The sequence below is a fragment of the Pimephales promelas genome, chromosome 1 (assembly GCF_988280905.1).
Source record: "Pimephales promelas chromosome 1, fPimPro1.hap1.1, whole genome shotgun sequence".
Taxonomy (NCBI): Eukaryota; Metazoa; Chordata; class Actinopteri; order Cypriniformes; family Leuciscidae; genus Pimephales; species Pimephales promelas.
Window position 1 is genome coordinate 48747981 of NC_142769.1, and position 22033 is coordinate 48770013.

The window sequence follows — 22033 nt, forward strand, 5'->3', positions numbered from 1 at the left end:
GGATATTAATGGACATTCCGGTCTAGCACCAGTTAGTTGAATTAATGGGGATTGATCAACTTTATGTAAAAGTGGGAAAACGGCAGCCAAAGGGTGTGTAGATGTTTCTAAAGATCATTTCTAAAAAATTATTTTTTGTTGATAAGAGCATTAAACACAAACCCTTATATTTGTAATCAGCTTTATTGACTTTTTCTTTTAATATTCTATAAATTTCATCATTTACAGATCTGCACAAACACAGACACGCACTAAAACATCTTATCCTAATATCAAACCTCCAGTGTCACATATCAATGGCTCAATAAAACAACTTTCCAACTACAGTGAAAATGTAATATTAAACAGATGTTTTCAGAAAGATTTAGAGTGTGAGATAAAAAGAAAATGCCATTGCTTTAATAATTACAATCTATAATAAAAACTGCGACACTAAACGTGCTGTAAGAATCCCAAATCGGCATTTTCCTTAAGGGAATCCATTGTTCAGAATTCTCCACTTCCTTGATTAAAGCTGTACACCAACATCTTAAACACACTCCCCTACAATGTCAAAGGGCTGATCTCAGGTCAGTGTGTGTGGGAGGGAGATCAAAAACTCTGATTGCAACCCCAGAACAGCAAGTCTTTGTGTTTTGGACTGACATGACTATGATCCGATAAAGACTGATCGCTTTAGAGAATGTGTGAAAGTGATAATAGAGCGAGGTGAGGAAGATGATGGTGTTCTTTAGGTTGGCCTGTTGTTGAACAGAGTGATAGGTGATAGTCTTGCCTTCATCTCGCGTCTGATCTGGCACCATGAGCACGGTCCGCAGAAGAAAGAGTACACACAGTCATTGCAGATGGAGTCCTGTGTGAAGAAAACAGGGCCGTAATGAACCACAATAGAAGATCCTTGACCTATTCAGTGTTCTGATTTCTTCTGTTGCATTACAATATAGCTATGACAGGTATGAAAGTGTTTTCAATGGCATCGGATGTAAAAAGATGTTTATAGCTCCTAGAACACTTATATATTCAACCAGAGCTCATGTTGTTTAGAGTTTGTCAAACCGAAAGATATTTTTGCAGTGTTTTTGTTTCATAAGCAGTACAACCCAAAAGTATATTAAATAACACTGAAGACATGAAGGAGTACACTTGCAGCCTCGCTTTCATTCCCATTAAAAAACAAAACAAAGATGGCCCTGCTAATAAGCTCTACAGGCTCAATAGACCTTATTCAGAGCATCGCCATCACAGGTACGAAAGTGAGGCCATGTTTTCAATGGCATCCATCCACAGTGGAAAGCTACAGCTCCTAGGTCACAATTTTCCACAGAGCATATTGTCTGGTGTGTCTACTGAAATTCCTCGTAAAATATTCGAAAATTAACCATGGTTTTGCAGCAAAAAACATGGTTGTAGTGTGGTAACCAAAATGGTTTTGCTACACTTACCATAGTATTAGCCATAAAACAGTGGTACAACTGGTAATCAATCAAAAAACGTGTTTTTACTATAATAAACCATGGTTAATTGTTGTATGGGGTTTTGCAGTGTTTCGTCAGCACAGCAGAACAATCCAAAAACACATTAAAAAAAACAGTATAACCCACTGAAGTGATGCATGTCCCTCACAGACTCATTCCTGATTCAAAATCAAAGATGGCGCTGATGTGAAGCGCGTATTGAATTTAATGCAGATGAAAAAAGAGGCTGTGAAACAGTCACGGCACGCACTGTAAAACTCACACCTTTCAAAACGGTGTTTTTATCTACTAAAAATTTGGTCAGCACACCAATTTATGTTGTTAATTAACAGTTCGATCTCTCACAGCCTCATTTTCATTCCTGTCACAAATCAAACATGGCGCTACCCCGACGGTCTATTGATGATTGATTCAGCTCGTCATGAAACAAAACAATGCAGTTTCTTTCTAATATATGCTTATTTTATCAAAGTTCTCGTGTCTTTACCGTGATGCCGTATCGCAGTCGTGTGGACACCCTCATGGAGAGAGTAACAGGAGGAATACACCCGCAGCTGTCCAGTAGAGGGAGACACAGACACTCTCCATGATCTCTGGCTGTGATGCAGGCGAAGCAAGGGAAACACCACACAGAGAAGCAACCTGCAGAAGACCGACCGATTCAAGTCATTATTCTGCCTAAACAATCCGACTGCTCACCTGCTGAAAACATCAGAGAGTTTCTAGAGCACTTTTTTTCTTAGAAACCTTAATTCACTATGTTTTACACACACACACACACACACTCACATTCATTGACGTTGTCGCATTCGCAGATGCTGGTGGTCCACTGGTCTGATGCTGCAGACACTACTAGTGGCTTGGGTTGTTGAATCACCATCTTGCTTGCCATGATGAATGAGTCTCAAATCCAAAAACTTTGAAAAAAAACAAACAAACTAAAGAATCTAAAGCAGAATTTTTGCAATTAATAAACAGGTGACTTCAAAAGTCTAAAATGTGTTACTTTGTTGCTTCCATAAAGGAAATTCCAAATTCTAAAAACAACAACAACAACAACACTTGGCTCAACAGTTGCTCCAGCAGCAGATTCGGTCTTACCTGGGACAGAGGAAAGTTCAGCAGAAGACTGACACCTTGAGAGGGCGATGCTGTCATTTATTCAGGGGGAGGGAGGATGTCGGGAATGTCTACGTAGATTCTCACTCTATACACGCATACGCACATAAAGGATGCTTATCAAAGAACAACTTTCTAGTTATGCTTTCATCAGACCATGGAAATAATGAGAAAAATGATAAGTATGCGAGATCAATAGATTTTGGAAAAATGGACAAGAAATGCAACATGGTTGCCCTATTGTTTTACAGTTTGTGCGTTGAAAGTACAGGTGCAATGAGGTGCGATAAATGTCACAATCTTTATTTGGATTCAGGGGATTAATTGTAATGAAACTCACTGGTTAATCAATTTATGAAATCCTCTTCATATGCTGATTATGTAAAGATTGGCCCGACATCGACTGCCAGAGTACATCTCTGTGTCTTTCAGTGAGTACTTTAAGTTACAGTAAATAGAAGCGTACATTTGGATTAAAAGCATACTTGCAAATCATAATAACAGGCTATTCATGTGCACTGCTTTCTGTTCAGATAAAATCAAATCCAGAGCACCTTGATGAAATTTCCCAATTTACTGGACTGCATTTTGGGGGTCTGAATACACAAACTTTTACGTTTCCAAACATGGTTATACACATACATTGTAAAAAATGAGTATGCTTTATCTAATCAATAAAATTGTGGCAACAGATTACAAGCAATATTATTTATTAAATTGAACAAATTAGAATTGAGTAATAGTTAATCAAATTAACATTCTAATTAATTCTAATTTGTACAATTTAATTAATAATATTGCTTTTAATATGTTATTGCCACAATTTTATTGATGAGATAAAGCATATTATTTTTTTCAGTGTATGTCTATAGAGCATAATGTTTCTTTACAAACTACTGGCTAAAGCTTGCATTTTTGCAGATCCGTGTAAACGGGGGATCATTCTGACAATGTTGTCATCTATATACGCAAAAACAAATCTGTTTGTACTGTAGCACATTGGCATGTAAACGTAGGCTACCTTCAACGTTGTGAACGCTAACAGAACCCATAGACACAAGCAAGGAATGCAAGAAACCAGCAAAGACCAGGGAAAGGAGCACAACATGACAGGATCAGAGCACTTGAGGAGGAGGTGAACTCAATCAGCCAAACAAGGAATAGACAAGGATTAAATAAGGGGGCGTGGAAAAAAATATCTTTCTATTTATACTCATCTTCGATCACCAAAACAACACATTAAAGTCCCCGTGAACCGGAAGTTGCAAACGATTTTTCTCCAGTGCTGTGACGTATTTCCAAGTGAAACGGAATATTGAACAGAGGGCAGGGTTTTACTCTAGCGCTCCTCCTCTCCATCTCTCGCTCATAGCAAACTAACGGTTTGAGGGGAGTGGTTAAGCGTTTCCCCACCCAAACTGTGAAACCTACGTCATCAGAAAAAGAAACCGTTCCAGACCGGAAGTAACATTTCAGATTTTGATTAAAGATTACCAAGGTAAAACATTTTTTTTAATATATATTCACTTGCACGGATTAATTGTTCACCACAAGACTAGTAATATGCGCTAACAAAGTAAATAGGTTCAATTTTGATTTCACAGGGCCTTTAAACGTTTTTTTTTCTTGAAAAAAAAAATGTCTTCATCCCATAAAAGTTTGAATGCAACTCCTCACCCTTGCCTCCTTAGGATACATGGTTCGACGAATATGCAAATGAGCCCCTCCTCCACTCACATACTCTCTCAGAGATCCATTGGTTGACGATCACACTTTGATCTGATTGGTTGGTTACAAGGTCGTGTGTGACGTCAGAAACACCAGCGATTTCAAATCGTGTTTTTGAGACTGTCGTTCCCAGACAGCAACTGACATTGAATCAACGTGGAAACGACGTCTCTCATGACATTGAAACAACGTTGATTTTGCTCATCGAATTAACGTTGAACCAACGTCAGACGCGGCATTCTTCAAAGCTAAATGAAAATCGAAAATTGGTTTGCTTTCATAACGTTGAAACAACGCGTTGATTTCAAGTTGATTTTCCGTTAGTTTTGAAAGAATGACGCGTCTGACGTTGGTTCAACGTTAATTCGATGAGCAAAACAATGTCAGATCAACGTTGTTTCGATGTCATATTTCCACGTTGATTCAATGTCAGTTTGCTATCTGGGTTGTCTTTGGTTCACTGCAGTTTTAAGCAGAAAATACTCAGCAATGCTGTCGACTTATGAGTTTACACAAGATTTGTCTTAAAGCATATGAAAAACACCACATAAACAACATTAAAAGCTGGATTTTTACCAAATGTAAAGAAGTGTCTTGCAAAGGTGGTTAGCATTAGTAGTTATAGATGTACAGGAAGAAACCTGGGAACAATGATACATAATAATATTAATGTAGAAAAATCAGTTCAACATCCCATAATGCAGGGGTGCCCAATCCTGCTCCTGGCGATCGACTGTCCTGCACAGTTCATCTCCAACCCTAATCAAACACACCTGAATGTGATCCTAAAGACCTTAATTGGCTACTTCAGGTGTGTTTGATTAGGGTTGGAGATGAACTGTGCAGGACAGTCGATCGCCAGGAGCAGGATTGGGCACCCCTGCCATAATGCATCCTTCACGGCACACGTACCAAGCTATGATGCGTGAAGGCTAATAAAAGGCCCTTTGTTGCTACTTTATGATGAAATATTGGGCTTGAGTGCTTTCTTTACATTCTTCCTTTTCTTTCTCTCAGATAGTTCGCAGAATCAGTGCACGCATGTCCTGGTTTTGTCATCACTAACCCTGGGTTAGCCTGGGCCAAAATTCCTCCCTGAAAATTTAATCTCAACCATGAGTTATCCATAAAATCAGAGAGAAATGATGAACAGGCAAATAACACTGATTTAGAAGCTCCTGGTTATAAGCCTAAACTTGACATGAAATTGTCCCTCAGATCAGATCAGTTGACTGGAATGTTGTTGATCAACAAAGATGTTGCACCGAGTGAAACCAGGTTCTCGATGAGACGAGTGATTTAGTGTCACGTCGGCAGAACTGGTAATCACCTGAAATCTATCAATAAAAAGAAAAGCATACCGGACAAACCTGCCCCGTGGAGACGTGAGGTGATGCTAATCTCGTGTGTCTACGCATGTGTTTGCTCACTGCTGGATCTATAAAGTCTGAAAACTCGGATTCTCATCGACACTCGTTCTTCATCCCCGTCATAACCAGTGCTGTCTTTCAGAGCTCGAGTCATCATGGCAACTAAGATGGTGATTCAGCAGCCGAAGCCCCTGGTTTTGGCTCCGGGGTCTGACCAGTGGTCCACCAGCCTCTGCGAATGCGACACACTCCCAGACTGTGAGTGCATTTTCATTGAAATCCCAACGGATAGTTGGACATTTGATTGTCTTTGACTTTGTGTGGTGCCTGATTTTCCCAATCTTTGTTGGGCAGGTTGCTTTGCGTTCTGGTGCTGCCCATGTTTCGCCTGCATCACAGCTCGAGATCACGGAGAGTGTCTCTGCTTGCCCCTGCTGGACAGTTTCGGCCTCATCCCACCCATCACTATGGCAATGAGAGTGTCTGTCCGACGCACGTATGGCATTGAGGTAAAGACTGTCCTGGGATTGACTGCAAAAAACGCAACTAGTTGCATTCATTTAAGATAGTTGAATTTACTTTAAAAAAAAAAAATGAGGAAACCCCTTGTTTTAAAATTATTAAGTCGGCTAAACGTTGTAAACCTCATGCGTAAGTGAAAAAAATATGTTATGTACACACTCTAAAAAATGCTGGGTTGTTTTAACCCAATTTTGGGTCAAATATGGACAAACCCAGCCATTGGGTTGCATTTTAAAATTTCATTTTTAACCCAATGTTTGAGTTTGTCCATATTTGACCTAAAATTGGGTTAAAACAACCCAGCATTTTTTAGAGTGTGAATGGTCAAGTTCATATAACTTAGTTTTTTCAATTACACATTCAATTCACATTTATTTTTGATAGAGCTTTTCAAAATACAGCAGCTTTACAGAAAATGCACATTACAATTTAGAGTGATCTGTTATCAGAGGAAACTGTCTAAGTTATGTATTTCAGAAATGTACACTCTAAAAATTGCTGGTAAATGGTAAATGGACTGCATTTATATAGCGCCTTCATAGACCTAATGGCCACCAAAGCGCTTTACATTTGCCTCACATTCACCCCTTCACACACACATTCATACACCGACGGGTGGGTTGTTTCAACCGAAAATTTGGGTCAAATATGGACAAACCCAAATGTTGGGTTAAAAATGTAAACCCAACTACAACATTCACGTTCAACTGTATTTTTTTAAATTGCATTTTTAACCCAACATTTGGGTTTGTCCATATTTTACCCAAATTTAGGTTAAAACAACCCAGCATTGTTTAGGGGGTGGCTTACATATACAAAATAATACTTCACGAAAAAGGTTAATTTAAACAATGTAATAATTCAATGCAGACATGAATACATGTTTGTTAAATGATTATGACAGTTTATTGACTTAATAATCTTAAAGCAACACCAAGTAACTTGTCCTCTGCGGTTGCCCTACTGGTTGGAAATGAAATTGTCCATTATCGCTGTCGTTAATAATTTAGCCGACCGCAGCCCACCATTGCACGCACGATCGCTGTTTATCAACGATGTCCAAGGTGGAGTATGTTACATGATTTCATGAAAGGATGATGTATTGTGACATCAGTAACGAAGAAAAACTAAATAATGACTACTGTAGCGCTTGACGTAAAACAGACGAATTTTGTAGTTCTTTTTGTGGTCGGGTTACTACCCGAACCCTGGAGTAGTGCCAATAATATCGAAACAGATCCAGGCTAAGGCAGACGTATACTTTTCACCCTTGATGAACCACTGATATGATTTTGGAAACATTATTTTAAGATAAAAAAAAGTTACATACACTCTTCGAAGAAATGGTTCTATTTAGAACCAGAAATGGTTCCATCCCCCGCTTCATATATGGAACTCCAAAATGGTTCTATATAGAACCATTTTTTTTTTGGTAAAAGTTTCTATTGGCCAAGTATGGAACCCCAGAGTTCTATATAGAACCCAGAGGAACCCTTTTTTAAGAGTCTATAGAACCTTTTAGGGGTTCCAAATACGTAGTGCGGATAAAACCTTTTAAGGTTCTATATAGAACCTTTTCTTCTAAGAGTGTAGTGTTGCTTTAAGACAACGTGTTTCCTCGCTTTTTTAAGTTAAATCAACTGATCCCTTTTAACTTTGTATAATATTCTTAGATGTTAGACGTGAACTCATATGTCTCTCTCTCCCTCAGGACTCTATTTGCAACGACTGTGTGTTGTCGTTCTGCTGCGGGCCGTGCTCTTATTGTCAGATAAGACGAGAGCTGAAGTTCCGCAACCGTCCCGTCACCCTCTTAAGCTTCCGAAAATAAAACACTTCATCATCATCAGTCACTGATTCGTAACTTCAACTCTAAAATGAAGTCAGTTCTGACCCGACGTGTGGACGTCAGCTGGTCGGGTGAGGAATGAAGCCTGAACACTCTTCATGATTCTTTTAATATTCAACAATATTATTGATCTGACTGTTGTGGCACTATTGGATGAGAACTGAACTGGTCTGGATGATGACATTGATGATCTTTACAACAGAATTGAATCAACTCTGGACTGACTTTAAATGCATTATTTTCCTGTTGTCACTGTAAAGCAGCTTTGAAACTATCTGTATTGTATGAAGCGCTATATAAATAAAGGTGACTTTAGGGAGGGTAACAACTGATGCTTTGTTAGAATTTTATAAATAGCCTATTTTTAATGTATTATGTCATTGTTCATGTTGAAATAAAAATAATTGTAATTAACAACTGCACTCTTTAAGTTTTCATTTAATACACACACGTTGGGTTTTCATTCATGTATCCACTAATATATTCTATTGATTAAATTTTTAAATGCACAAAAGTTTGGGAAAAAAGAAAAAGAAATGAATACTTAAATACTTTTAGATCATAATTATAAAGCAGCAAATAATCTGAAATATATAGTGATTTCTGAAATATATATATATATATTTTTTTTTTCCCCAAAATATAAAACAGTTATTTTAATTTGTAATAATATTACTGTTTTTTACAGGCTATTTTAAATGCAGCCTTGAGCAGAAAAGATGTTCAAAAATATCAAATAATAGTAAAAAAAATCACCCTTTTAATAACATTTTAGTTTAATGCATTAGTTAACGATAATTTAACAATGAAAAATACTTCTTAAGCAAATACAAATCTTAATGTAAATTTCAACATTTACCAATCAAAAGTTGGATATTATTAATGGACCTGAGCAAACATGAATAATTGAACAATTATATTTTATATGAACTAAATGTTAACAAATATATTAAAACTGCTTATTGATAGATGTTAGTTAAAGCATTATGTTAAATAATGCACTGTAAATGCACTGTTGAATGTTTCACTTAAAAAAAGTAAGTAATCTGGTTGCCTTAAAATTTTAAGTTCATTGAACTGGAAAAAGTGAGTTAATACAATAAAGGAGATTAATTTAACCATCAGAAACTCACAATGATATGTTATCTGAACTAAATAAATTATTTAAGTTGATTTGACAAAAGAAAAAATGCTGTGTTTACTACACTGTAAAAAAATATTGTTGGTTTAACTTAAAAAAGTAAGTAACCTGGGTTGCCTTAAAAATTTAAGTTGATTGAACTGAAAAAAGTGAGTTAATACAATGAAGGAGATTCATTTAACCATCAGAAACTCAAAATAATAAGTTATCTCAACTAAATAAATTATTATGAAGTTGATTTGACAAAAGAAAATATGTTGTGATAACAAATCTTGAAAATATTTTTTACAGTGCTTGACCAGTAGTGTAGGTCAGTGATTCTCAACTCCTCATGAATGTACTTGCGTTGGGTCAACTTAATTTATTAAGGTTGATTCAACTTATTTACTATGGTTGGGCACAGCACAGATAGTGTCAGCTCAACTAGTTTGCAATGTTTGAGACCAACTGATTTCATATATCCATTCATCCAATGCAATATAGTTTACTTTAGGGTCACACTAATCAGTTTTAGATAATAGCCAATATATCAGTTAGCCAATATATCAGATAATATCAGTTTTAGATAATAGATAATTTTCTCATTTTCTCAAAAAACACATTAAAATAACACTTAATTTCAAGATTTATGTTTATATTTCAACATATGCAAAGCATGCTGGGAACTAACAAGCACCGCCCAGTTACAGTTAATGCACAAATAATTCATAATCCAACACAAACGGATTAATTAAACTTAAATGTAACATATATTTAAGCAGATTGAACACGATCAAATTAAGTTTGGAAAAAAATTAATAGCAATTGTGTTGCTTAAGCTCATTTTGAAAAAGCAATTTGAACAAGGAGCACAAAAATAATTTTTTTTTCAGTTGCACAAGTGGAAATCACACTTCAGAGTAAAAAGCTGTAATTGCATAAATAATTATTATATGGCTTCCTACTGTCTTCCAACACATTAAATATACAAGAGATAGTCGCTAAAACACAATTCTTAGAAAGCAACTCATTCATAGTCATTACCCATGAAAACCCAAGGTGAGGGTGATACGACACAACAAACACTTGTTGGATCACTTTGAATATGTGAAATATGACAGAAATTATACTATGTTTATTTGTGATATGCACCCAGCAGGCAGCATTCAGTAAAAATGTGTGACACGTAGTTTTAACAACACAATTAGGAGTAGGCTAACGCAACATAAACATAAAATACAGTATATAAAAGGAAAATATGCACTTAAACATTCACACTACTATAACCGGATAGAGCTAAGTCTGCAATCAATGGTGTGAAACAAATATTACACAGCTCTGGTTTACCGCTGTGCACCAGTGCTGCATATACAGTAATTGTACAGTGTACAGTGTACAAATAAATAAATAAATAGTAATAAAAAAATAATTTTAAAAAATCCTCTCGTTTTTTTTTACAGAAAAATGGCAGTTGTGGTTTACACACACACACACACACACACACACACACACACACACACACACACATATAGGTGCACAGTGTCATGCACACATAAAAAAAACACCATCATGCTAAACACACACGAGTCACGACACAAAAATAGTGCTATAAAACACTGATTATAGCCTACAACATAATAAGCTGTAACCCCATAATGTCAAAACTGTAAACTATTATAATTATTTAAATTAAAAGTAAAAAAAAAAAACATGAAGTATCAGACAGATAATTCTGGGAATATCCTTTTATGGCTTTTCACTGTTGATTTGCTCTTTTTTTAACTTCCAAAAAACGGTTTAACAGCATTTTACTGTAAATTAAACTAAATATTAAGCTATTCCCCAGTATAGTACGGGAACATACTATTAACCATTACTATTAACATATTTTACTGTTGCATTTTACAGTTAAATCAAAATTATAATATTTTTAGTGTATGTTTGATTTCTGGGCTCCCTCTAGTGGCTAACTGCAAGATGTAACGCACAATGTGTGTATGTGTGTGTGAGTGCTCGTTTATATTTAATTGCCACATAACATGTATACATGGATTAATTCCACTTTTGTCAAACTAGATGACAATTAGTCACTTGACTGGCCATCTTGGTATCATGTTTGACCCATCTCTCGTTTTAAGACTGTTTCTTCATCTCTATCAGTGCATGTATGCTGTCCTGTTTATCACACTGCACGATCTTCATATCTCAATCACATAGATCCTGATAGATCTGTCGCCAGTGCCTTTGGTTATCTTCTATTTATGGGTTTACTTGTAAACCTGTTGTTTGCTGCCATCTACTGGTGGAACTAATTAATCACACAACTTATACTTTTTTTTCTTAATGATTTTTTCAACCCTTTGCTAACTGCTTTTGACTTCTAACCATATTTTCAAATTTCACAAAATAAAGGTTAATTTATGTATTTCAAAGAGTGTTTAAAGCATCAAGTTAACTGTCATTTCATCTTTATGGGAAACCAGCAATATGGAGTATTATATAAAAATAATATTTTTTTCCTACAACCAATCAGAGCAACGAAGTGAGTCAACTCCTTGGCATAGCGCAGTTTTCAAATACAGAACGTAGCCTAACTTTATATATTTTAGAAGTTAAATAAGTTAAATGTTGCTTCTTTTACTTACTTCTCCATGAATGCCACCAAAGGAGAAACCACAACGACCACAGGCTTTTCATTACGTCCCATCTTCTTAACGACCGTCAGAGCCAGCTGATAAGTTACACTTTTCCCGAATCATGTAGGAAGGACGCCAAAAATATCTTTCCGATCGACAAATGCCTTGATTGCAGTTCTCTGTTTGTCTATTAAAATGAATGAGCTGTCGATTTTTTTTTCTTACAAAAGACGCGACAGCGGAATCTACATCTCAATGGGCTTTATGCACAGCTGCACTACTTCCTGAACTTCAACCAGCTCCCTTGTTTCCTGTCTGCCATTATTGACTCTCTCTGTGCACGAGAAAAATGCTAACTTCCGCCTTGAGGGCGGATGTTGGGTACTTCGGTTCCGGTTGCCGTTGTTTACATCCTAAATCAGTGGACCGGCTATCTAAAGCTTAGCTATCTAAATATATTTGTCGAACTATGTTCGTTTGTTCATTGTCAAGTCAACCAACACAGTTTTCACTCATATTTGGGTGGAGCCAGGCGCTGCTGCATTGTGAAAAGTAAACGATATTTCACATTTTGTCACCGCACCCAAGCAGTCGCTTTACAGAGTGGAGCGTTGCGTATCCATGACAACTAGCTAGAAGGAAGTTTTTAGGCTACTAATTATTTATTATATTATACCCTTTAACCAGGAGAAGCCCCTGGGTTTAGAACCTATTTTGCAAGGGAGACCTGTTTAGAAATATGTGTGAACAGCCTAATATGTGTTAAACAGCCTAACTTGATAACGAACGAACCAACGTCGGATACCTTTACTCCCTGTATGACATGTATAGTGGTTGTCAACACTGATCTATATGACGATAGTGGTTGTCAACAACATAGCCTCTGAACATCATAAACAAAACAATGGCCAGCACAAACTGTTCTGGAAAATGCACTTTCTAACGCATGATTTCGCATTTTATAATGTATAGAGAGATATAACAGTTACCAAATCGCATAGCTTGAGCACGTAGCATGGCAACATTAATGTCCGAGTGATTCCACGTGTACCGCGTATGTACACGCCGTCAAATGTCCGAGCGAAACAAAACAAAATGTAGATCTACATCTGGGGAGCGATATTTATTTTTTCCTAGGATGGTAGGAGTGACGGGTAGGTTGGGGTTGAGGTAGGTCATATGCTATGAAGAGTTCAGATGCAAAAGCCTCTAAATGCCATTTGAAATTTTCTTCTAAAATGATAATTTTTATCAAGCTTGTATATTTAAGTTCAGTAATTTCACTTAAATGGCAATGAAGATTACCTTTTAATTGTCATTTAAGTGAAATTACTGAACAAATATATACAAGCTTCATAAAAATGGTCATTTTAGAAGAAAATTTAAAATGGCATTTAGAGGCTTTTGCATCTGAACTCTTCATATACACTGTGATATATATATATATATATATATATATATATATATATATATATATATATATACAGTATATATATATATATATATATATATATACAGTATATATACAGTATATATATACAGTATATATATATATATATATATATATATATACAGTATATATATATATATATATATATATACATACACACAATAATAACGTTAAGTCAACGGTATTCATAAACACGCTGAAAAGAGATTATGCGTGTTGATAGCATGCCAAAAATACGTGATACGTGTCATACATACGCAATTTCATGAGATCAGTCTGAGCATGGATGTTGTTGTGACTTAACGTTCCCTTCAAAATGATGCAAATACTGAGAAATGTAATATTTAAACCCCTTCTCTCTTGCTCTGGGGAGCTGGAGGAAAATCATTAGCCAGTCGATGAACATAATCGACTGTAATATTCGGCAAATGTTCAAGACATCTGGAGAAACATACATCCTCTACGTCGTCCATCAGGCTACCGGAAACTAGACACCCCAGATCGGTTTCGCAGCCGGAACTAGCATATGCTAACGTGCACACAGGCTAGTCCATTGGCCAAATTGATTAATTCAGGTGTGCATGTGCTTGTCCTCAGTAGTCAAGGCAACAATAATCAGACACACCTGAATTAATCAAGTTTGGCCAATAATGGCAGGCAGGAAACAAGGAGCTGGCTGAAGTTCAGGAAGTACAGTAGTGCAGCTGTGCATATAGCCTATTCTCCAGCTGCAGTCATCATTGACAAGCGCTCTTTGATAACGTGATGATTACGTCCCTGCAGATCATCTGTCCATCATCGTTTAAAGCCCACCCTGGCAATCTTATTGGCCCGTTCATTTTTTGACTGATTATAATTTCTCCTCAATGGAGCAAGTCCAGACCGAACTTCCCGACCAAAAAATGTTGTGGGCGGAGTTCGGGCTGACATCCAGGCTAGCTTGACGTTGCATGGCAGGTGCAAATGCACGTATCTGATTCAAAACAGATTTATTTCCACATATGAATGAAGCCTGAAACATCATGTTTGACTGAATTCTCGCAGTTTAACGTTACAGTGTTGTTATGTATTCTCTCCCGATAGAGACCCTCTCCTTTCACTTCATTTATTCCCAAGAAAGTGTGCCTTATCGCAAAAATGCAAATAAATTTCAAGCTGCACTCCTTCTCTGTCGCTATTTCTCTCAGTCTCACGGTCGAAGTAACCATGACAACGGATAGCGTGTCCTCCCAAAATGGCGGATCCCTCCCACAATGTACCGCGGAGTTATACGCGTGACGTCACCTCATCATTCTCAATTTCTAAATAAGTTTTTACCATCTGTACATGTTTCTTCAATAAAAAAAAAAAAAAATAAAAAAAAAAAAAGTTTTTACCATCTACCCAAGTCCAGTGCAAATCCCCGAATGTGTTCTTGATCCGCCCCCTTTACCGGGGATGCATCGAGAGGTGACTTGTGCGGACTCATGGGGTGCTTCTCAATATCCCTCCTCGTCTCCTCGCTCCTCCGTCCTCCCTCCTATGACCCGGAAACCGATCGAGCTCAGCCATCTTGAAGGACATCTCAATTCTCTAATTGCACCGTGAGGAGTCGAGGATCGAGGAGATAGGAGGCTTCCTGAGGAGTCATAAGCGAGGATACACAGGTGCATCCTACGCGGAACTGTTATACTGACTAAACGTGACGCACGTGTCAATTCTCCTCCCCCTTCACATCGGTCACAATCATTTTAATTTATACTTTACCTTTGCAGTTTATATAAACCACACATCTCAAATATTTCAACAGTATAGCCTATCTTTATTATTATTTATTATGAATTTATTAAATAACCAAACTTCAACAACATAAGGGCAGATCCTTTTAGCGCTGCTGATGACACTGTGGAGTGACGCTCGAGTGATCAAGAATTCCAATGGATATAAAAAAGCTTTTATTCGATTCCTCGGTCCTCCTTTCCTTTCCTCGCTTCCTTCCCTCACGTCCTACAGGGGGTGGAGCTGAGACGCAAGGAAAGGAAGCAAGGAAAGGAAACGAGGATGCACAAATAAGAAATGAGAAGCACCCATAGACTATACATGTCTATGGTGCGGACTTGCGACAGACAGCCAGGTATCCCAGAATGCATCTCGCACCAACCAGCAAGCGTCAAGAGCAGAGGAGAAAACCCGCGTAATATCAAAATACTACTGTTATTGTTACTAGGCTACTTTGTTGTCATATTGGAGATGTGATGTCCGTTGAATCTTTTCTCATTGTTTTCCAACCTTTGCTGCCATTACAGGACAGGTACAATATGAGAATAGCCCATCTAAACATGAATTTAGGAAAACATGACCCAGTGTAGAGGCTTCTCCGTTTCTCCAGAAGAAAAGACCAAGTTAAACTCGCATGTGCTTCAAGAGTTATTTTGCTCAGAAGATACAAAAGCCTGAGATCTCAAACACGAACTCAAAGGTTTTCCTCTTTGTTTTATCTATCTGTACGGAAATGTGTTTTGATCTGTTGAGTGGATCAACAGCTTTTGCTGAATGTTTTTCTCAGTAATCTGTAAAGCGTTTTTCGTTTTCTCTCTTGCTAATACGAGACCCTTTTAATCTTCCAGTCCACACAAAACATCTTTACCTCGAAATAAAGTGCTGTCAAATAAGTGTCAGAGGTCAAACAGGATTGATGCTCACAACATAAAATAAAAAACAAGTGGATATGGATCTAATCCAACACTCATGCAGTTTCACTCAACTAATACAGGGCAAGAATTCATTTAAAAGCATAAGATCAGCAACAGCTTTGTTTTCATAACTTCCTCTAAAAAAAGGAAACTGCGACAGAGTTTGAAACCTGTTAAAACAGATATATATCACAGTTCAGTCGTGTTTCCTATCAGTCGGAGTGTTATTAAACATTTTAAGGATCACTTTTGCAGGGTTTTCAGTGAACAGATGAAGAAAATGTTTCTTAAATTAGTTTTGATCTGTTTGTGGCGTCTGGATGGTGAGTTTGAAATGTGTTTTTAAGGCTTCAGTTGCTTATGGTTCAGTAATGAAATACATTAGTGGTGAAATTAGTCATTGATGGTTATATTATCAAGTATAATTTTTTATTCAGGCCTTAACTGATTTATTAGGGATTTATTAAATAAATATGAAGATAAAATACTCAACAGCATTCATTTAAGTGTGACTTTACGCTTATCTAGGTAAAAGTGTCTCTTTTTATTAGGGCTGTCAAATGATTAATCGCGAATAATAGCATCCAAAATAAAAGTTTGAGTTTACATAATATATGTGGTTGCACTGTGTATAATTATTTTGTATATATATAAATACACACACATGCATGCATATTTAAGAAAAAAAACATTATTTATATATAAAATATTTATATTTATATATATATATTATAAATAATATATAAATCTATATACATGAAAATATTTCTTAAATATATACAAGCATGTGTGAGTATTTATATATATATAAAATAATTATACACAGTGCATCCACATATATTATGTAAACAAACTTTTATTTTGGATGCGATTAATCATTTCACAGCCCTACTTTTTATTTAGTTTGAAGTATTTCACTTTTCTGTTTATACTGCTGCAGAATGTTCACTTCAGATTCAGATAAAGTGTTTCAGTGAAGCTTCAGCAAACCAAAATCAAGTTATTTAAATCTTTAATCTCTGACACACACTCTGTTCTTCAGGTGTGTTTGGTTATGTAGTTTTTTCAGAAATGTCAGTGATGGAGGGAGATTCGGTCACCCTGTCACCCAGTGAAAGCTACGGTACATTTGAAATTAAGGATGGATATCCAATATGGTGGTGGTTTGGAGAATATTTACTTGCTGAAATAAATGTAATTAATGACAGCATCGCTGTATATGATGATGTCGCTGATGGGAGATTCAGAGACAGACTGACGGTGGACAATCAAACCGGATTTCTGATCCTCACAAACATCTCAACTGATCATGCTGGAAAGTATAACGTAAAAACCGACACCGACCAACCAATGAGTACAGATTTCACTCTCATTATTAACTGTGAGTTAAATTTTTGATTCAACTTTTTGAAATTTTACCAATCTTGAACAATCAGAACTTCATTTAAAAGCTAATCTGTTCCTGTTTGTTCTCATGTGTGCAGATAAGGTGAAGTCAGTGTCACTGTCGGAGGGAGATTCAGTCACTTTAAACCCTGGTCTTACTGAAATAGGCCTACGTGAAAATACCTTACTCTGGGAGACTGAAACACTAGCGTTCACTGACGGGAGAGACAGACTGAAGCTGGACAATCAAACTGGATCTCTGACCATCACAAACATCACAACTGATCATACTGGAATCTATAAACTTCGTATAACTAATGAATTGTTACCACCATCATCAAAAACATTCAATGTTTCCGTCTATGGTGAGTCGAAATCATTTTTCAGACAGCAACATAGATAGTGTCGGCCCAGATCCGGCTCACTTCTGGCATTATTTGGATGTGGGCCGGATCTGGGCCGACACTATGTTGCTGTCCTTCAAATATTGTAATTTATTAACCTTTTCACACACAAGTTTTATTCATTAGAATGTGAATAAAACATGTTGTCAAACCGAAATGATTATTATTGACGCTTCCGTCAACATCAGTGTATTTTACAAACTACCGGTGTGTTTTTTTCTTGCCTACTAAATGAAAAACGACTAAATGTTTTTTTTTCTTGTACCTATTTAAATGTCTGAAACCTGAAATAAACATTATGTGGTTGAAAACACTGTGATATGACAAGTGATAAGCACATCCGTCTCTGGCTCAGCACCAGTCATATATCAAAACTGTTGAGGGTTTTTTTTATTTTATAGTTTGAGATGACAGACCGTTTTGAAAAAAAACTTTTGCTGATAATTTACTCACCCCCATGTCATCCAAGATGTCCAGGTCTTTCTTTCTTCAGTCGAAAAGAAATTAAGGTTTTTGATGAAAACATTCCAGGATTTTTCTCCATATAATGGACTTCAATGGGGACCAAACGGTTCAAGGTCCAAATGAGAGTTTCAGTGCAAACTGTTCAAAGGGCTTTAAACGATTCCAGACGATGAATGAGGCTCTTATCAAGCGAAACGATCGCTCGTTTAATAAATAAATAACAAAGTTTAAGTTTTATAAGCACAAATGCTCGCCTTGCTCTGTTCTGTGATTAGCGTTCGTGACTCTCCTGTTCGAACTTGTTTATCTTCTTCTTCTTCTTCATTTATTGTTTATCAAAATGAACAAATCTTTTTCCGAGTCAATTCGTTCGTTTCGTTCGTTGAATGAACCAAATGACTCGGAAAAAGATTTATTCATTTTGATAAACGAGTTCGAACAGGAGAGTCACGAACGGGCATCACAGAACAGAGCAAGGCGAGCATTTGAGCTTATAAAACTTAAACTTTGTTATTAATTTTTATTAAATGAGCGATCGTTTCGCTAGATAAGACCCTTATTTAGCGTCTGGAATCGTTTAAAGCCCTTTGAACAGTTTGCACTGAAACTGTCTTTTGGATCTTGAACCGTTGGTCCCCATTGAAGTCCATTATATGGAGAAAATCCTGGAATGTTTTCATCAAAAACCTTAATTTCTTTTCGACTGAAGAAAGAAAGACGTGGACATCTTGGATGACACGGGGGTGAGTAAATTATCAGCAAAAGTTTTTTAAAAAGTGAACTACTCCTTTAAGGACCAATCAGCCTGCGCCCCCTCTAGAGTTTCATAACAGAACTTTTCATTTGTTCATTTTTCTCCTTGTTCTCTCATGTTTCCCAGCTCGTCTGCCTGTTCCTGTCATCATCAATAACTCCTCACACTGTTCTTCATCATCGTCAAATTGTTCATTGGTGTGTTCATCAGTGTTGAATGTGAGTCATGCGACTCTGTCCTGGTACGCAGGAATGAGTGTATTGTCCAGCATCAGTGTGTGTGATCTCAGCATCAGTCTCTCTCTACCTCTGGAGGTGGAACATGAGGATAAAAACACCTACAGCTGTGTGTTGAACAATCCCATCAGCAACCAGACCACACATCTGGACATCAACACACTCTGCAGCCACACATGTGCAGGTACCAATCATGATATTAGTTGAAGTCAGTGCTGATATTAAACCTGAATATATTTGATGTTTTTATCCCTCAGACTCTGTCCACTGTTGTGGTCCTACTGAAGCTGTGCTCCGATTGGTCCTCTCTGCTCTGGTGGGCGTGGCTACGGTCATTGTTCTGGTTTATGACATCAGATCCAGAAGAGCTGAACAAGATCAAGCACATATTCACATATCAGGTACCTAACTGATGAGGTCATTTCTCACAAACTTTCTTTTTTTGCATAAATATTTGTTAGATTTATGACTTTATGTTCATCTTTTTCAGGAAGTATTGAAATCTAAAGCAGTACGCCGAAAATCAAAGTTGTTTTTCTAGTGTTTTTGTGCTTATAAATGCAGTTTATTACTCAAGCTTGTACTATCCCTTTGCATTTTCAACGTCTTGATATTTTTAAACATTTATATTTTATTTTTATTGTTAATATTTCCCTCAGACTTGTAAAACAAAAGAATAAAGAGTTAAACAGATGTCACTTTACTACTACCGCTCTCCATTTGTCATATGTATTTTGCTTGGCTTTATCAATAAAGTTCTCACTCTGAGGTTCAAGAGTCTCTCCGTGTTTTATTACATTATGTCAATCCGCGTCTCCTGGAGGAATACACACGACACGTTATGCATATTTGAACAAGTTCAGCAGTGCACCACAAAAAGCTTTATATTAATAAAACATTATTTATTAATGTTCACGTTTTTTTTATTTTACTTTTGCTGATAATGTACTCACCCCCGTGTCATCCAAGATGTCCATGTCTTTCTTTCTTCAGTCGAAAAGAAATGAAGGTTTTTGATGAAAACATTCCAGGATTTTCTCCATATAATGGACTTCATTGGGAACCAAATGGTTCAAGGTCACTCATTTAATAAATAAATAACAAGGTTTAAGTTTTATAAGCTCAAATGCTCACCTTGCTCTGTTCTGTGACTCTCCTGTTCGAACTCGTTTATCAAAATGAACAAATCTTTTCCCGAGTCAACTCGTTCATTTCGTTGTTCATTTTGATGAACGAGTTTGAACAGGAGAGTCACGAACCGCATCACAGAACAGAGCAAGGCGAGCATTTGAGCTTATAAAACTTAAACTTTGTTATTTATTTATTAAATGAGTGACCGTTTCGCTTGATAAGACCCTTATTCATCGTCTGGAATCTTTTAAAGCCTGTGAAGAGTTTGCACTGAAACTGTCTTTTGGACCTTGAACCGTTTGGTTCCCATTGAAGTCCATTATATGGAGAAAAATCCTGGAATGTTTTCATCAAAAACCTTCATTTCTTTTCGACTGAAGAAAGAAAGACATGGACATCTTGGATGACACGGGCGAGTAAATTATTGAGTAATATTGGTCGAGCTTTAGTTCGCTGGCGCAACTCATCTATGGGGTACGCCAAAATGAGCGAACGAGTTATTTTTTATACTAATACTATTTTAAAAACATTAATTCGTACTACTACTCCACAAAAACGTAAGCTGTGAGCAAAGTGACACATGTCTGACGCGATAAAGTCACTCTAAATTAAAGGTCACTGTAACCGCTAAGCTTAAAACAGCCGAGGGGTATGCAGAGGGTTAAAGTGGGCTATAGACCATTTCACAAGATGTAAACAACACTGGTCCAGAAGCACTTCCTGTTTCAGTTTGTAACTGTTTTCTTTATTTCACATGTAAAGGAAACATCTTAAAGATGTTTGTTTAACTTTTTGATTCATTTTTAAATGTTCTGTTGGTTGTATTTTATCCCAGCTTTATAGTGTTAAAAAACTGAAACAGGAAGTGCTTCTGGACCAGTGTTGTTTACATCTTGTGAAATGGTCTATAGGACCCCGTTTACACCTGGTATTAAAATGCGATCTGTATCCAGATAAGTTATCCGGATAATAAAAAACGCATGTTAATGCAAGGTGTAAACGCGTTGTGATCGGATCGTGATCGGATCTGCCTGACCACATCTGGAGGTAGTCTGGCTCGCATTGTGTCCGGATCTTTACTAGGTGTAAACGCAATCTGGTTGTTGAAACCACATTTTACTCCTCCCAAAAATACTAAAAAATAAACGAGTGAGAGCGTGTTATATAGGCTATATGTCATGTTATAGCCTAGTCAGATGCGACACGCGACACGCATCACCGCAGATGAGCAGCTGAGCGTCTATTCAACGTGCAAACATCGCAAATAAAAGTGAAAGTAATGCCGAGTTCAGACTGCATGATTTTAGCCACGATTTTGGCTCGCCGACAGGTTTTGAGAAATCGCCGACAAATGCCCGAAATCACAGGCAAATCGGCGCTCGTTCACGCGAGTGACAATCACGCAGTGTGAATGAACAAAGACGCGAACTGAGAGAATCACCGACGAGTCGCCGACGCCCGTGAGATATTTGGCATGCTAAATATCTGGACCTGTCGGCGATTCAAAATCCTGCTGTGTGAAAAGTGTTTTGACTGAAAACTACATCGGCGATCACCGGCAGCCAGTGAGAGAGCAAGATACAGAGCAGCAGGGAGTTCGGGGAGGAGTTATAGATCACATATCAACATGATATGGCATTGTTTCAACAAAAAAAGCTTCTTCTCGGTCTATTTGGACACAATAAATGGAAGAAAAATTAGTAGAAATTTGGCAGG

At 37.0% G+C, this 22033-nt stretch overlaps 3 protein-coding genes across 4 annotated transcripts; 2 read left to right on the forward strand and 1 right to left on the reverse strand.

Moving 5' to 3' along the window:
- Positions 1–164: 164 nt before the first annotated feature.
- Positions 165–3162, reverse strand: LOC120470232 (cornifelin homolog B). Of its 2 annotated transcripts, none has more exons than XM_089131017.1 (4): positions 2577–3162; positions 2265–2422; positions 1963–2117; positions 165–853 (listed from the first exon to the last, which is right to left on the reverse strand). In XM_089131017.1, the coding sequence occupies exons 2-4, from the start codon at positions 2365–2367 to the stop codon at positions 731–733; spliced, it is 381 nt and encodes a 126-aa protein (XP_088987143.1). In that variant the 5' UTR covers positions 2368–2422; positions 2577–3162; the 3' UTR covers positions 165–730. The 2 variants fall into 2 exon arrangements, with proteins under 2 accessions (XP_088987143.1, XP_039515652.1); XM_039659718.2 differs by having other exon boundaries at positions 2265–2392; positions 2577–3160.
- Positions 3163–5774: 2612 nt separating this feature from the next.
- On the forward strand, positions 5775–8468 carry LOC120470233 (cornifelin homolog B). The gene is made up of 3 exons (XM_039659720.2): positions 5775–5950; positions 6047–6201; positions 7926–8468. The coding sequence occupies exons 1-3, from the start codon at positions 5848–5850 to the stop codon at positions 8043–8045; spliced, it is 378 nt and encodes a 125-aa protein (XP_039515654.1). The 5' UTR covers positions 5775–5847; the 3' UTR covers positions 8046–8468.
- A 7667-nt stretch (positions 8469–16135) lies between these two features.
- On the forward strand, positions 16136–19879 carry LOC120469765 (uncharacterized). The gene is made up of 6 exons (XM_039658928.2): positions 16136–16264; positions 16984–17322; positions 17426–17692; positions 19077–19370; positions 19444–19587; positions 19677–19879. Exons 1-6 carry the CDS (start codon positions 16213–16215, stop codon positions 19691–19693), a joined length of 1113 nt encoding a protein of 370 aa, XP_039514862.2. The 5' UTR covers positions 16136–16212; the 3' UTR covers positions 19694–19879.
- The last annotated feature ends 2154 nt before the right edge of the window (positions 19880–22033 follow it).

Bases quoted from the DNA above. Each gene is read 5' to 3' on its own strand.
- LOC120470232 (XM_089131017.1), bottom strand. From the start codon at position 2,367: ATGGCAAGCAAGATGGTGATTCAACAACCCAAGCCACTAGTAGTGTCT. The intron at 2,118-2,264 runs GTGAGTGTGTGT...GGTCTTCTGCAG, and splicing joins ATGCGACAACGTCAATGAAT to GTTGCTTCTCTGTGTGGTGT. The intron at 854-1,962 runs GTAAAGACACGA...TTCTTCACACAG, and splicing joins GACTGCGATACGGCATCACG to GACTCCATCTGCAATGACTG.
- LOC120470233 (XM_039659720.2), top strand. From the start codon at position 5,848: ATGGCAACTAAGATGGTGATTCAGCAGCCGAAGCCCCTGGTTTTGGCT. The intron at 5,951-6,046 runs GTGAGTGCATTT...TTTGTTGGGCAG, and splicing joins ATGCGACACACTCCCAGACT to GTTGCTTTGCGTTCTGGTGC. The intron at 6,202-7,925 runs GTAAAGACTGTC...TCTCTCCCTCAG, and splicing joins GACGCACGTATGGCATTGAG to GACTCTATTTGCAACGACTG.
- LOC120469765 (XM_039658928.2), top strand. From the start codon at position 16,213: ATGAAGAAAATGTTTCTTAAATTAGTTTTGATCTGTTTGTGGCGTCTG. The intron at 17,323-17,425 runs GTGAGTTAAATT...TCATGTGTGCAG, and splicing joins TTTCACTCTCATTATTAACT to ATAAGGTGAAGTCAGTGTCA. The intron at 19,371-19,443 runs GTACCAATCATG...TTTATCCCTCAG, and splicing joins CTGCAGCCACACATGTGCAG to ACTCTGTCCACTGTTGTGGT.